Source organism: Pan troglodytes, chromosome 6, assembly GCF_028858775.2.
Source record: "Pan troglodytes isolate AG18354 chromosome 6, NHGRI_mPanTro3-v2.0_pri, whole genome shotgun sequence".
Lineage (NCBI taxonomy): Eukaryota > Metazoa > Chordata > Mammalia > Primates > Hominidae > Pan > Pan troglodytes.
The window spans coordinates 91358550-91376208 of NC_072404.2; the positions used below are offsets into that span (position 1 = coordinate 91358550).

The 17659-nt window shown below is 33.2% G+C and overlaps 1 protein-coding gene across 19 annotated transcripts in view; it reads right to left on the bottom strand.

Annotated features, from left to right (window-relative positions):
• The window catches only part of CACNA2D1 (calcium voltage-gated channel auxiliary subunit alpha2delta 1), a 496237-nt gene that overhangs the window by 60215 nt on the left and 418363 nt on the right, over nucleotides 1–17659 (bottom strand). For 18 of the 19 annotated variants that reach the window (XR_010158889.1, XR_010158887.1, XR_010158886.1 and 15 more), the window contains 4 exons: nucleotides 7682–7760; nucleotides 6747–6796; nucleotides 5446–5535; nucleotides 970–1047 (listed from right to left, as the gene is read on the bottom strand). Coding sequence is in view for 14 of the 19 variants with exons in the window: in XM_009453456.5 (XP_009451731.1) it covers nucleotides 970–1047; nucleotides 5446–5535; nucleotides 6747–6796; nucleotides 7682–7760 (297 nt within the window). In the remaining 5 variants the exon portion in view is untranslated. The remainder of the gene's footprint in view (nucleotides 1–969; nucleotides 1048–5445; nucleotides 5536–6746; nucleotides 6797–7681; nucleotides 7761–17659) is intronic. The other variant, XR_010158890.1, reaches the window with a different exon arrangement.

Below are 17659 nucleotides of genomic sequence, written 5' to 3' on the forward strand. Positions count from 1 at the left end.
GAACACGTATGAGAAAGTGAGAGTTACTCTTTTATGAGTTACAATATTTAGAACCTGCAGATAGTTAAGAATGGTAATGGGCCCCCAAAGAGAAATAACTGTTTTCTACGGCCACCTTATTAAAATAAGGAGTTCAACTGAGATATATAATAACTGATCAAACAATGCTTAAGTGCAACAGACGTCATGAAACCATAAACTGGAAATAAATATCCACTCAAATCAAGTATATCACCTACATTATAAAATCAGTTTCTAGTATTAAAAAAGTCTTAACTTCAAACTCTCAAATTCCTTCTGAATCAAGCTAAAAAATTGGAATGCAATCCTATTTAAAATCAAAAGCATTTAACAAATAATAAGTACAAGATAAATAATTTTTAGAACTTTTAAATAGGCATTTTACTGCATTGACAAAAAACCAGTGCTATAAAAATTAAGCATTCTATGAAATTATTCTTCCTGTATCCTAAAAATAGAAAAAAAAAGAGAAATATTAATTTAAATCAGATCCTTAAGTTACAAGATAATTTTTAAAAAGCTATTGTTTGGGAGTTGGGGAGGAATGATTTAATATACCAATGTACACCTGATACAAACATCGCCATGCTTTTGGTCTTTGGATTTTTCTTTCTAAACTCCATTAATATCTCAGATGGATTCTTAAAATGTGCACACAATATTACTGTCCATTTATCATATAATTACTCCCAGAGTCTGACTCTGTGTTCTCATCAGGTCATAGTTAAGAGGAGTTAAGTTGAATCTTGGCTCTAGGGCAACAGAGAGTTTGACCTGCATTTCCTTTTTCCCAGGTGGTTATCGCATAGGCAGCTGTTGCCTTTGACCTCTGGCCTCACAAGACAATTACACTGCATGTATTTTCTTATGGAAATATCTTATCCATGTTGAGCTTCAACGTCACAGTTTGTCATTTATTATTATTAATTTTATCAATTAACTTTTAACCTTTAAGTTTGTCTTATTTTCAAATTGGCCGGTTATGTTGAAGACCGGAAGAGTTCCAGTAATGACAAGTCCCAGTTCCTAAAAATAGATTCAGAGAGAAAGGGCAAATTAAAATTACAATTTAAGCTTTGTCAGAGTGCATTAACCTTTGATATCTGAGATTGCATTTTATAGTTACTTTATAAAGAGCCACAAAAACTAGTAACTCATTTTGAATATCTATTAAAATTTATTTTTAAAATATCAAGGAAAATATCTTGGAAATAATTAGGACCTACTAGGCACCTACTGAAGCATGCAACATTTAAAATAATCCTCTAAGATAACTTCAAAAATAATCAGCTTACACAAATAGTCAACAGCCTCCATGCATTTCAGTAACCCTGTGTCCTCCCCCTTTTTCATAGCGATAGTTCACCTAATATCAGGGCCTCCATAAGCAGAGTGATAATAAAATATTATTTTAAGTGATTATTTAGCTTCCCTTTTTGTAGCCTTATTCTTAATTTTTTATGCCCTAAGCCAAAGACTTCATGCTAAATGAAAAATGTGCAGTTGAATAACATGATAAATAAAAGAAACATTCTATTGATACTGCATATCTGGGATATTCTAAGTAAATGTTACGCTCTTCAGAAGCAATACTACTTTTCTAAGTAGACCCCAAAATAAGCAGTACTTTTTGACAAGTAAAATTATGAAGAAAAGACAACTGCAAGCATCAAATATAAAAGTCTAGTCTGAAGAGTTTAACATAGTAGAACTAATGCCATCCTATTAATCAGCACATAATTTAATATATTAAATGAATCCATACAGATTAGTCAAAATAAACTGATTTTCAAGTCAGAGTTTGCTTTTGTTACTGACATCTATATCCACTATAATTTTAACCATTTCATGTCAAAACTACGTTTAACAAAATCACTCTTTAAAATAATTTTTATTGTTTGAAATTTTGAATTTGCTAAAATGAGAAATTATTATTAATCTTCTCATGAATAGTGATTCCAAATCCAAATCTCAAGAACTCAGAACAGAGTTCTGGAATCAGAACCGAGTTTATAAAGTTGGATTTGGAATAATTATTCACTAGAACATTAAAAATATTTATTAATATCAGGGAGCAAATGTTGTGGTATCAGGTTGTGGTTCATAATTGTGCACATAGGAGGCCCAAATTCAATGGGAATATGAATGAATTAGGGAGGAGAGACAATAATAGAGAAGCTTCCAGCAGACCAAAATACCAAATTATTTGCAGCAAATAAAACTAAGGAAACAACCATACATATTTGGGTGCACGATGATTGATATGGTTTGGCTGTGTTCCCACACAAATCTCATCTTCACTTGTAGTTCCCATAATCCCCACGTGTTGTGGGAGAGATCCAGAGGTAATTGAACCATGGTACGGTTTCCCCCATGTTATTCTCGTGATAGTGAGTAATTTCTCACGAGGTCTGATGGTTTTTAAGTGGCTTTCCCCTTCGCTCAACACTTATTCTCTCTCCTGCTGCCCGGCGAAGAGATGCTTTCCGCCATGATTTTAAGTTTCCTGAGGCCTCCCCAGCCACATGGAACTGTGAGTCAATTAAACCTTTTTTCTTTATAAAGTACTCAGTCTTGGGGATTTCTTCACAGCAGTGTGAGAACAGACTCATACAGTGATAGATACATGTTGGCGCTTATAAAGTCCTAACCAAGAACATTAGACAATGAAACATCCTTAATTATATAAATTAATGCTTCCAATGAAAACCTCCCACCTCAATAAAGTCAGGCTATAGATTAATTCGTAAAACTGGTATCCAAAAGATAATTTCGTAAAGATTTGGTGGTCTATTAGAGCTATAATCTATATGCATGGTTTTAAAAATGCTACCATGGTTTAAGACAAGGTAGATATGGATGTAATCATTTCCTTTGCATTACTTTTGCATTTATACTGCATACCATAATTTGCTTCTAAAAATGGTAAAATGTAGCCTAAAGTGAGTTACTAGATTACTAACATATTGGATTTAAGATAATTATGAATGAACTCATTGGGGCCCAACTTGAATTTTTTTCTCATTTATTAAGCAGACCAAAAACTTGTACTCTACTCCTGAGTACTGCACATGTCTCTAGAAAATAAGAGAGAAATAAAACAAGATTTCTCTACCCTGGAATTTTAAAAATATTTTCTAGAGCCCAACTCTTGTCATATCTCTTTTTATAAAGAGCTTCACTTTGTCTCCTAATTAAAATGAACTCTCCACAATGTTGTCCTAATCTCCCCTTATTACCAAAAATGACCAAGGTATCATTTTTTTGATATACTCAGTGCTTCCCCAACTTTTATGCTATACCCCATTTTTATGGTTTCACTTTTCACCACCAATTGCAAAAATCTTACACTAATATGATCAGCTAAAATGTCTCCATTTTCTTAACCACAACCCACTTTGCCCCCAATATTGGCTTCATTTTGAAGTCAGAATTCTTTTTCTCATTATATCCATATTTGGTTTTGAAATATATTTACCTTTTCCTTTTTAATACAACTGTTTATTTTTGACCAACATATATTTTTAATCTGCTGGGTGGAGAGATTATAAACAAATAACTAGGAATATAAGAGGATCACTTTATCATCTTCAAACCAGTAAAAATAATGCTATATGTGTCCAATGAATAGCAAATTCACGTGTTCCTTTTTTTTTTTTTTTACATTCAGTTTCAGCTTATAGCACAGCACATTTAGAACCAACATTTCCTCCTAATGTCATTTGTGCTATCAGTAAGAACCTTACCAGCAATGCAGACATGCTGGCTAATGAACTTCCAGTCAAAGGAAACACACCAGGGCATAATTATTGACTCCTCCTATCATACACTGTCCTGTGATGGATTTGAAAAGTGCAACATTTTGACCACAGCTTTGGATCACTATGTGACCTTAAGTAAATATGTGATGTCTAAAAGGAACACTGGACAGTAATTTTAAGCTAGGGCTTGAGGTAAGCAAGCTTCATTTTATCTTCCTTAGCGTGCAAGGCTGCTGTTAATAGTGCCTATTTTTCTTCTAACTTCCTGTATATGTTTATTTTCTAAAAACCAAATGATAAGTAATTCTAAATGGACTGCATTTTGCCCTATGGGTTCATCATTACATTTGGAAAAGTAGTAAGAACATATCACTGAACTCCAAGTAGGGAAAAGGGTTACTGAATCAGCATTTATTTTCAGGTCTTATTATTTTGATTCTCTCCAAATATATTATTTTAGTAAATTATTCATAAATTCTTCTCATTAAGACTAAACATAAGAATAAAGCTTAAGTGTGATGATTATTATTTATAACTTTCATGTCAGGAAAGTAAAATTACATTTAAAAGATTTTCAACTTTGGCCCTATTGACATTTTTGGAGGGAAAATACTTTGTTGTGTGTGGTAGGCGTTTTCCTCTGCATTATAGGATGTTTAACAGCGTGCCTGGCCTCTGTCCACTCAGGGGTGTCCAATCTTTTGGCTTCCCTGGGCCACACTGAGAGAAGATGAATTGTCTTGGGCCACACCTAAAATACCCTAATACTAACAATAGTTGAGATTTTTTAAAAAGCAAAAAAAAATCATAATGTTTTAAGAAAGTGTACAAGTTTGTGTTGGGCTGCATTCAAAGCCATCCTGGACCACAGGTTGGACAAGCTTGCTCTAGATGCCAGTAGCAACCCCTCCCCTCAAGCCATGACAATCAAAAATGTCTGCAGATTTTTTCCAAATGAACTGTGAGGGGCAAAAAGACCCCCTTGTTGAGAACCACTGCTTTTAAATATAATGACATATCTTTACTAAAATGTCAATTGTGCAATGGACAATTTAACATGTTTGTTATTTCACACCAGATTTGATCACCTCAATGACGTATTTCCATAAAAAGTATGAGTTTGAATCTAGCACAAAAGATTATATTAATACATGAAGAAGTTTGTGATGATTTCAGTATAAGGTAAAGTTTTTGCCTATCTAATCGCATGTACTCCTGAGTTTTAGCAGATCCAGCTATAGCTGTGGAGGCTAGACATGCTTCTACTAGCTCCTCTACTTTAAAAATACTTTCTTCAAAATTATTGTTCAAACTCTGCAAAAATAGATTCTAATTCACAAAGACTTTCATCTTTTTTTTTACATTAACAATTTAAAAACTTATTGAAATGCCCATGTATTCAACATTCCAGGTTGGAAATTCTACATTCCCAATGAAGGGATCAAGTAGACAATAAGCTAACACTTTGCATTTGTAGTTTTCTACTACATACAAGTCTATGTTTTTATGTAAATTATATAAATTCTAGGAAAGAAGTCTGTGATAGAAGAAATTTTGGGGAGGGTTTAATGAAAAGGAAAACAGAGACATCATCAGAAAGAAGTAGAAATCATCTGTGTGCTTTTGTTATGGCAGTCTTTGACTGAATAGCTCAACCTCTTACCAATGCATCCAGGTACACATTTGTCCATTGGACTTGCTTAGCTTTGTCTCCTGCTAAAACCATTGGTCTTCCCAAAACATCCAAATATTCCTGTTTATGGGGGAAAAAAAAGTTGTGGTTAAAGCTAGGAATGCTGTGTTGAAATAAAAATTACAGAGAAAAAATATTCTAGAGTTAAAAATGAATATAGAATCAAAATTATTGAGACTGAATATATATATCAGTTAATTTCTATTTTGGGTACTCCATAAGTGGTATGGCTATGTTATTTTGAATGAACAATATTTGACTTACATTATTTATACAATATATCTACCCCAGTTTTTTTCTAGTAACAATCAGAGCATTGTTTTTCTGTGTTACAGCCAGTAAGTGAAATACGTTCCCTGTGAATTGTTTCATGTTAATCTAAACTATTTAAGGCTCTGTGATTTACTGCGTGGAATTGCACAAATTTAAAATCATACAGCAGCCACATACTTTCTTTCATATCACAGATTGTTTGGCTGAAATTCAAAACTACATTTAAACACATCAAAAAATAAAGGAAATACTGTGCCAAATCTAGACATCAGACTCAAATGCAGCTGCTGTTTCATTTCAACATTCAATGTATTCAGTATTCACGTCCACAAATGCCATGTTATTTATGCTAAATTTTGACTTTATTTTGTAGATCTTCAGCTATGTTTAAAAAGGAGTAGCAATTTTCATAGTAATTTATGATTATTTAAAAAGAATAAATATTTAAATTAACTTAATTACTACATTCTACAAAAAGTTATTTAACAGGCATGTTTTCAAGTGAATGATGTTAGAAAAATCATCTCCTTGTTGTAACTTTATTTTAGATCGATAAATAGATCCACAGGGGTTTTTTGGGAGGTATTTAAGTTCCAACTAGGTCCCTGTACAATTTGTCCAGCATAATTAGTGTTTAATTTTATACACAGTACCTACAATTTGAAGAAACTTTTAAAAATTATTTGCAGTAGACTCAAGTTCAAATTACATGAAATGTATTTTTAGAAAATTTGATTTTATTTATTTTCTATGATGTTTGTAACATCTGAAAATAACAATATACTCATTTTATTAACCTGAGTTTTGGGTATTTGAAAACACTTGCAATGTTAATGAAATAAAACCAATGTATCACCAAGATACTCAGTATTTTAATATAGGTGTAATATTATAGATCTTTTCATTCTTGCTAATTTTCTCCATATTGAGCATATTTAAACCAGAAAAATATCTTTTACTTGAAAAAAATAATTTAAACAAGTTTTAAATAATCATACCTGAGTATTGATTCTTATTGCACCAATGGAAGGAATTTCATAATAATAACCTGAAATATACATATATGTTTTTATACATAAATGTTACTTTATAATAAAGGGCCACAAAATTATTTTATTTTATAAATATTTTATAAAGAGTATTTTGAAAACAATATATTTCACTTCAAAATTGAGCTAATACTGAAATATCAAAATTAAGAATGGTTAATGAATCTTCACAACAAACACACAGGCTTTGTGAAAAATTTCATTACATTTCTTAGTTACTATAAAATAGGTATTCTTCTATGAAGGAATAGGAAACATGGTATCATTAAAAATATTTTTTCATTGGATAAATTATTAAAGATGCATGACGGATAATTATTATATTTATATAAAATCTTTGCCTAAATATAACTTTCAGAAAAAAATTAGGTTCTTTTTGTTGCCATGGTATCACAGTTCATTTTTCAAATTAACATATGTTTTTCTCAGTAACATCATTCTTTCTGAGTGAAAATATGAGCTCACTGCACAATATTTGAATTATCCTGGAATGTATAAGATTTTTCAAAAACAGTAATTAAACCACTCAGAGAAAAAAATATGTATGTCATACTCTCATATTTAAGCTTTATGAAATTCAGATATTATTTCATTCCTAATTTTTCAGTAAGATTATATCTGATATATATCATTCAGTATAATTCAGTGTAATACATTATTTTATGAATGTGGAAATATAATCAGATATCAGAATTTTCATATAATGTAATGCCAATGTCAAAATTTGTATGTGTTTTCTCTATAAAAACATGTTCAGAATCTTACTCTTGTCTGATTCCTATAAAAGTTAGCTACAATTTTAGCTTATTTTAAATAAGTACACCTAATAACAACTACCAAAATAGTTTTTCTTCTAATTTATTAGAAGAAAACAGATTTGTTACCTTTGTTTTCACAGGCCATCCACTGAATAGGTCCTCTGTCATAATTGTGTTGACCAACTGAAAACGTGAATACACGTACCTGGATGAATTGAAAAATAGGTATTCATTAGGCTGAATAAAATTTAATTCAATGGCAAAATGAAACAGCTAAAATTTCTATTGAAAAGAGTGCTTTCCAGTTGAATGATATGACAAGAAAAACTGAGGCCAGTAAAGCCTTCAGAAAGAGACCAGAGGAAAATCACAAAACCTACTGTAAACACAGACTCCAGTTGCTACATTTAAATTTGTACCTGAGTGTCATGTTGCATATTCCAATCCTCAGGCAGGAGCATGACTAATGTTTCATTCATAGAAAGTACATCTTTCATGGCCAGGCGCAGTGGCTCACGCTTGTAATCCCAGCACTTCGGGAGGCCGAGGCGGGCAGATCACCTGAGGTCAGGAGTTCGAGACCATCCTGGCTAACATGGTGAAACCCCGTTTGTACTAAAAATACAAAAAATTAGCCGGGCCTTATGGTGTGCACCTGTAATCCCAGCTACGCGGGAGGCTGAGGCAGAATTGCTTGAACCAGGGAGGCGGAGGTTACAGTGAGCTGAAATTGTGCCATTGCACTCCAGCTTGGGCAACAAGAGCGAAACTCCATTTCAAAAAAAGAAAAAAGAAAGAAAGAAAGAAAAAAGAAAATACATCTTTGAGGTCCAACCTCACTTCACCTGTCTCACCTGGTTATATATGTTATCTACATAGCTAGTCACTGCAAAAAAAGCTTATTTCCCTATTCCATAGGTATGTAGTAATGAAAAAGTATTCAGAAAGGTCATTGTACTTCAAAGTTGCTTAACACAATTAAACTTTGTGGTGGTTTTCACCATGGAAATATTTAGGATGCACACATATGATTATGTTGTTAGTATATTACTTATTGTCTATAAAAGTTGGCTGACACATATAAATAGATATGCTAAGCTCCTAGGATTTTTAAATATAATCAAAATATTGACTGTTCCTAACATGCTATAAAGTATGCAAATATTTTAAAATCAATTGAGAGTTTTTATAATTTAAGTATTTATTGAAAGACATTGAATTTAAATAATAGTGTGAAAGTATAAAAGGTAAATTCCATGAGGTCAACCTATACTTAATAAAATTATTTTTACATATATATTGATTTTTACTAATTTAGTAATCTAAGTAAACCAATACTCTCAGCTCAACATTTTAGCTACTTCTAAAAATAGACATGCAGAAAATCACTTTTCCTTGAGTTCAAATTCCAGTTTGAACTATGTTAAGAGCTTTTCCCTAATTCATGTTGACTGACTATTTGAATGGACATTTTCTAATTGTTTTGTATCTTTTAACTGTTGCACATGATTTCAGAGTACAAATCTCAAAAGAGATTTCACATCTGTTCTCTGTTCTTTCACTGGTCTTGGCCACACAGATCACATTATAACAATCCCTGCCCCCAAAACGTACATCAGGGATGTTGCTATTTCATTTGTAAGGTTTTAGGTGAGCCACTCTTACATCATCCAGGTTTGCCTTAGCTGGTTATGTAAGAGGCCACATGGTGAACATAACCCGAGCTTTAAATACTTCAAACTGTAAGAATAAATAATTGTTTCTAAGTGAATGACAGAAGTTGGTTTTTTTCTCTCTCTCAATCTTTCTCTCCAGGAATTCCCAATCAAAATGCAATGGTTTCATTTTCTTTAATTCATCAGTTAGGTCATTTTTGGGTCTGTCTATACATTTCAATGTAGGGTTACTGCTTACAGAGTTGAGCTTCTAAATGGAAATATTTTTATAAGCAGGTTGACCACCCTAACTGATAATTCAATTTAAATGCCATACCCTAAACAATCATCAAATGAATTCAAGTCAGGGAAAAAGTCCAGATGCTCCAGAAAGCACTGGGGGATCTCCCTCATAACTAACATTTGAACCCATACCTCAAATTTTCAACGGAAGCATGGCTTTGCCTAGAAGTTCCTGTTACCACAACAATCATCTAGTAAAACATTTTTCATAAAATACTTTTCAGTAAAAAAATAAACAAGTAAGACTATATGAATCTTATATCTATGTCTCAGAAAGGCAAGCACTTCTAATAACATTGAGGCTACACTCAGATCCACACGTATGATTATTTGACTGATGTTATCATTCAAATAGTCCAAATAAACACTAGGCCCCCCCCCCCCAAAAAAAAAGCTTGTTGCTTTATTTATTTTGCTATAAAAGTTTCACTTAACTTCTATGTGTTTGCTTACATGGACCCCTCAGAGGTTGTCAAAATTAAGGTATTTGGGATCAGGGCTGGGGTAGTGCACATTCTGTCAGCTTTAATTATAATTTTTGAAACACGCCAAACTCTTTTTTAAACCTCTTTGTTCTTTTTCTTGCATAGGTTCTTGGCTACTCAAATGTAAGCTGCATTAACTAACTGAATCATTCCCATGTCATCAATGTATAATTTGTACCCCTTTTCTCAATTTTCATTTGCCTTGTCGTAGAGATTTTTAAAGACATTATTTTCCTGAAATTTTATTCCAAGTGTTTACTAAAATCCTAATTGCAAATGCAACCTTCTTTATGATTTATACAACTGCTTTACCATTACAATATTTACGCAATCTAATATACCCAAGATTATTTTATCTTGGGTTTACGTATATGTATGTATATATACACACACACAAACACATATGCACATAGGTATTTAATGATTTTATGGATTATATAGATCTTAGAGCTTTCTATAGTGATCTTATAAATATATATTCAGTTGAGAAAAAGTTTAATATAAGTCATTCAAAACTTAGGATCTATTGTAGTGACTTACACACATTCTTTGTTTGACAGTAAAAAATCAATATAAAAAAATTTCATTCCCTAGCACCACACCATTGTTGAACTTGTTTTTTCTTTGTACATTTTAGCTAATTACATAAGAATTTTAACTTCACTGATTTCATAAACTTTCACATTACATATTGTATAGTGCATATACATAATGTATTGGTTAAATTTAAAAGAACTTTTGTGTACACAACTTTCCACTTGGAATTGTAAATGGTTTCATTCCTCCTATTCCATACTATACTACTGCCACCATGTGGAATAGTCAATGAACTAAATTCCAGATACTAAAGTCCACAGAGATGATTGATACCCTGCTTCTTCAGATGTTTTTTGTTTTTACTTCTTTAAACTTATGGTTCTTGTTTAACCTTAATTTTGGAGTTATAGAAAAATAAAGTGATTCCTTGAAATATGTACAATTTAAAACTTAAGGTAAATTACCTTCTCAAAGATGTGTATTTGTACAGTTCCTTTAGGCACATTTGCATGATCTTACATAAAAACAAAATGACATACAAAAATAACTCAAAATGCTTAACTAGTAGTCACACAAGCTAAATATTTCATCTTAACTCTCACTCAAGCAAATCACTTACATTAGAGCAGGTCTACATCCAGGCTAAGGCGACTTTTGTGGAGGAAAAATTCCTTTACTCATGCCTAGTAGTATATTTATAATCACAACACTAGGTTCATATAACAAATGCACATGAAAATTTTTCTGTTGTGAGTAAAATGTTCCTAGAAAAGTAGCTAATTGTTTCTCAACATGTATGATTTTATGTAGGCTCATCTTTCAAAATGTTTGCTTCTATGAAATTTTCATCATAGAGTCACACAAGACATATACAGTAACAGATGGCTTTGACAAATATTTTTCATAATGCTGGAGTACAGGTCTTCAACAGAAATACTGTGGGAAGCTAGTATTGAATAAACGTTGGATTGGGCTTTAAAAGTTCCAAGATTATACAATTTAGCTTCTATTGTAGTGCCTTACTCATAAATGAAAACAAACGTTTGTTAAAAACAAGTGAATAGATGCTTGAGTGGTTTCTACTTCTTACCAGAGGGATCTAAGACAGACTTTGGTGTTATCCAACATATCAATAAGTTCATTACAGTATGTGGTAAGAGCAGGACCAAAACTGGGCTATTAGTGTCTTGCATTTTGCAATTTGGGCTGTTTCACTATACTTATATCATCATACATTCTTAATCTTTTTATTTAATATTAAATAAGCAGACATCCTTACTGGAGGTAAACAACTTTTTAGGCAAAATATACTTAGTACACTTATTTATGTACTATATTATTCCTTGAAAATAAAAAAATTTCTTATAATTCTGGATTCACACATAGTTATATAATTGTAAAAGCAACAGTAATTTGGGGAGCAGACTTAATAAAATTGAACCTAAGTCCAGGTGTGGTGGCTCATGCTTGTAATCCCAGCACTTTGAGAGGCTGAGGTGGGTGGATCACTTGAGCTCAGGAGTTCAAGACCAGCCTGGGCAACATAGTGAGACCCCCATCTCTACTAAAAATACAAAAATTAGCTGAGCATGGTGGCTCACGCCTGTAATCCCAGCTACCCTAGGGTGCTGAGGCAGGAGAATCGCTTGAACCCAGGAGGTGGAGGTTGCAGTGAGCCTAGATCACACCACTGCACTCTGTCTGGGCAACAGAGTGAGTGAGATTCTGTCTTGGTGGGGTGGGGGTGGGGTGGATGGGGTAATTAACTTAAAAATTAAATTCATGGACAGGTGCAGTGGCTCATGTCTGTAATTCCAGCACTTTGGGAGGCTGAGGCAGGTGGATCATGAGGTCAGGAGATCAAGACCATCCTGGCCAACATGGTGAAACCCCATCTGTACTAAAAATACAAAAATTAGCTGGGCATGGTGGCACACACCTGTAATCCCAGCTACTTGGGAAGCTGAGGCAGGAGAATTACTTGAACCCGGGAGGTGGAGATTGCAGTGAACTGAGATCACACCACTGCACTTCAGCCTGGTGATGGAGTGAGACTCCGTCTCAAAACAAAAAAAAAACAAAAAAAAATTAAATTCCTATGGCTTTTTCATAGTTATAAACTTACATAATTTTACTTTTAGTTGTTTCAAAACTATTTTTCTTCTGAAAGGAACATTATAATTCCAATAATTAAATTTGGTATTACAGCTCTGGCCTACTTGATTTGAGAAGACTTTTAAGTAAGAGCAGTTTTGGCTATTTACAATGTATTACTGATTTGCTCCTTATATCCCACTGATTTGTAACTTTATCCTACAGTTCTGACTTCTGCTAATCTGTTTTTGTTTTGTTTGAAAACTAAAATACTTGTCTTCAATTAAGAGTTTTCCAAAGCCACAGGGTCAACCTATTTTAAAAAGCCATAGGAATTTGTTTCCCAGCAGAACCCAGTTACTGGAAACTGTCACCTCAACAATTATCAGTTACCCAGAGTTCAACTTTAATTTACAATAGGCAAATCTCCAAAGAATAATGGAAATTAGTCTACGAAGAAAGCCAATAAAAGTAAAATAAAAACTTCAGCCTTCGAATCATGTTAGAAAAATGAAGTCAGAAATAGGTTTTATTAATCTACTCTGTGTACTAAAATTTTTGGCATTAAGCCTATGAAAATACTAGATTGGATGGAATATTTTAGGGTAAAATTCTAATGTGGTTTCCATAATTCACAAACACATCAGAATCCAGAGCATTTGACTAGCCTATATCTCCAGTTTTATAGCATTATGTAATAAATAAAAGTGTCCAAATTCACCTTTCACACTTTATTTTATAAAGCCCAAGGATCTGAAAGTTACTTGCAGCCTGCAAAGTTTTGGCGATCCACCTTAGCCTGTGAAAGCTGTAAGGAGCAGATCCCTGTGGGGAAGTCTTGCTGTCTGACTTGAAGGCAGGCTCCTGGGTGGGCAAATTATGATTAGCATAGCCACAGAGCTGCTCAGAGAAAGACACAGACAAATGGCCAGTCAGGCGCATTCTGCATGAGGTTACGGAATTCAGACTGTAGATTACCATCTTGACTCTGCCACTTAGTAGCCATATGACTTTCAGCAAGTTACTTTACTTTTCTGATTTTGCTTTTCTTATTTCCAAAATGGGGGTGATGGTGATGATGATATTATTATTATATCATATGATTATTCCAGTTGTAAATGAAAAGTAAATATAAGGCAGTAATATATGGAAATTATAAGTTCTGTAAGTATTAGCTATGGTAATGAAGATGATGATGAAGACAACAATGTCTTTTATAGTCAAACTATTAGTATTAAATGATGTAATATGTTCCATTAGTGGGTCTTTAGCCTTTTATGCCTCAAGAGGAACCTAAAATAACTCAAATAACACCTTCCTAGATGAGCAAATTTGGTGAGCTTTATCATACTTAGCAACAAACTCTAATGAAAAAGGGTATTTTCTAAATGCCATTATGTCCACATAAGATATATCTATACAAAATTTCCCGTATTTATTGCAAATTTACAAATATGACCAACATATGTGCTAGAGGGTCTGACGGAGAGAAGAATTTAATCGATGTCTGTTGAATTCGCGCAAGTAAATAAAACAGAAAAACTGTTTTATAAACGGCAATGAAGTGCAGTAGTCATGTAAGTTTTGCACACACATTCACAAAGAACCAAGCTGGTGTTTCTCTTATGTGTCTTACCTGTGGGTGTATGACATATTTTCATACTATGATATTTTTAATTCACTAGCAACTATAATGAATCAACCTCATAACATCAGATTATAAGGAAGTAATCTGAAGTTTCCTTTTTCTCTATATGCATTTAGTACTAGATAAAGGAAGAATAAGCTATGGGCCCACTGAATTTCCAAGCAACTTGCAGTTCTGCAAAGAGTATTATCAGCTGAGAGGTCAGAATATAAGCTGTATGGTGATTTATTTCAGATGTTTCTCTTGGGAAATGTCAAATACTTCACTGACACTGATAATGAGAATGCTCATGAAAAACTATGTGTTAGACTGATTAGAGTGAAGGGAAAGGTGCCATCACTACAATCATTTTTTATATAAGCGGAAGTGTTCCCTACTTATAAGATGACATATATAAGAACATCTATAACAGTTTTATTCCACATTCCAAATTTAGGAAAATAATGTTGTTTTTAACGATTTCCTTCTAAAAGAACAAAGCTATTTAATTTTTCTAACATTTATGAATTTTGTATAGATTAGGAGCATATTTATTGCCTATGTACTGATATGACCAACATATCTGCTAGTAATGAGCACCTACCATGCATCAAGTACTGTGCCATCCTTTAAGAATTAATTCATTGGTATCTTTACAAATGTATACAGCTACTTCGTGGAGTTTATATTAGAGAGGAAGGCTCCAGATAAAAAGCAAAGAAAGCATTAAAATAATTAAAAAATGGTAATCTGAGGGAAAGAAGACCAGGAAGAAAGAAGGTGCTGAAATAGAGAATGATAAAGGGGATGTCTGGGGAAAGAGACAACTGTAGAAAGGCTGACTGGGGGAAAATCCCTCTGAGAAGATATACTGTGAGCAGAGTTCTTAATCAGAGAAGAGAGCAGCAGAAAAACCAGCAAAAAGTGCCTTTCTGGCATAACTTTTTTTTTTTTTTTTTTTTTTTTTTGAGACGGAGTCTCGCTCTGTCGCCCAGGCTGGAGTGCAGTGGCGCGATCTCGGCTCACTGCAAGCTCCGCCTCCCGGGTTCACGCCCTTCTCCTGCCTCAGCCTCCCGAGTAGCTGGGACTACAGGCGCCCGCTACCACGCCCGGCTAATTTTTTGTATTTTTAGTAGAGACGGGGTTTCACCGTGTTAGCCAGGATGGTCTCGATCTCCTGACCTCGTGATCCGCCCGCCTCGGCCTCCCAAAGTGCTGTCTGGCATAACATTTTAACACAAACAATGGGCAATCTCAATTCTAGGTAGTAAATTTTACTTGGAATTTCAAGTGCCATTTCTGTGCTATAAAGTTTACATCATATCATATACTCTGTGCATAAAGTAATACTTAACCTCATTTTTCATTGTTTGTTTTAGATATTAAAAGGACTTTGTAAAATGCATTAAAGTCATATTATTCAAAACTGAAGATGTGCCTGGTAAAATATTCCTTAGTTTGAGGGACTGACAACATTAATTTTACTCTAAGAGAAACAAGTGTAAATAAATGTTATCAGAGACAAGAACACACACACACACACACACACACACACACACACACGTGCATAAAACTTATCTTTTAAATTGATGATCGCTCTACTGGCTGGGCATATTACATTGTAGTTATTGTTTTCAGCTTCACAGTAACTCCAGAATAAATACTTGGTTTTTATGAACAAAGGTAGAGCCCTATTCTAAAGCTAAAAATTTAAGAAGCTGTTGAAAGCATCAAAATATCTGAAATAAAAGTTTTTAGAAGCAATCAATGTGTTAAATAGAATTAAATGCTTGCTACAAGTTAAATGTCTTTCATTATCACATATTTGAACATTTCCTCCAAAGGCTTTATTTTTGCGTGAAGAAGCCAAGCAGAGACATTAGATATGCAATAAATTATTTCCCATGGATTATTTTCCTTACTATCTGCTGAAAAACTGACAATGTTCACTCTAACTACATAAAACACATCTGCATATTCAGATATTTGTAACTTGGTTTAGATTTTATAAACTATTGACCATTTCTAGTTTGGATCTGAGAGCAAAATAGAAAAGACTTTCTCAATCATTTTTTAAAGTAAATTCTTTAAAATAAGTACGTTAAGAATAATGCATTGTCAAAAATGGATTTATTGTCAAGTGATTATAACTTTAGATGTGCATTCTTTATTTTGAAAGTTATTTCATATCATATGCTTTTTTCTCATTTGTTCTCATTCAATTTACTAGTTATTTTGAAATTTTTATTAATTTGAATGTTTTTTCATTTTTTAAATTAATTCTGAGAATTAAAGAATCAGATAACTATTTCCTAACTGGCTAGGCAATCTTAAGTATGTATTGCTAAGCAGTCCCTTGGCTATTCTATGGAAAATAAAATAATTTTGCTAGCCCTGGAAATTATCTTTCAACTCTGTGTCTGGTTTTACTTTCCTTTATTCATTTGTTTGGACTACGTGATAGAGTTCATTTTAGTTTTGGCACTATTTTAAGGAGGTCTCATGTACATGGGTGAGCCCTAAGGAATGGCAATGCTGCAGGTAAAGATTATAACGCAAATGTATTTTAATCTGGAACAGCTGTGTGAGGAGATTAACATGGATCCTGTTTTAAAGCTATACCTATCTATAATCAGGTAGATTAATTCCCAAGAGTAGCACATTTCACAAAAGAACTCAAACATTTTGTTCTAATTCTCAAACATTTTGGCCTCATTAAATTGTGCTGTGTATCTCCTGCAGCCTCATTCATCAGCTCTCCAATTGTACCTCATCAGGCCTACCTGGATTGCTCTGAAAGATTTCTGGTTCATCTAGATGAAATATGAATGTAAATGAAGCATTCTGCAGCCACATTAGTATTAAACAAGAGGCTTGGGGGAAAACAAAGAGTTAGGTTTTTTTTTTAAGCTCACCAAACTTTCTTTCAAGATGTTGTAATTTTTCTGTATTTCGAAATTGTATTACATTATGGTAAGAACACAACGTGAGATCTACCATCCTAACACACATTTAAATGTACAATGTATTACGGCTGACTCTAAGTACAATGTTTACAGCAGATCTCTGGAGCTTATTCATCTTGCTTAACTGAAACTTTATGTCCACTGATTAGTAACTCCCCATTTCTCCCTTCTCCCCACTTCAGGCAACCACTATTTCACTCTTCAAATCTATGAAATTGACCATTTTTGATATCTCATGTAAGTGGAATCATGCAATATTTTTTGATTGGTTTATTTCACTTGGTACAATGTCTTCAAGGTTCATCCAGGTTTGCACATATTGAGAATTTCCTTTTATTTATGCTGAGTAGTATTGCATTGTATGTATATACCACATTTTCTTTATCCATTCATCTGTCAAGGAACATTAAGGTTGTTTCCACATCTAGGCTATTCTG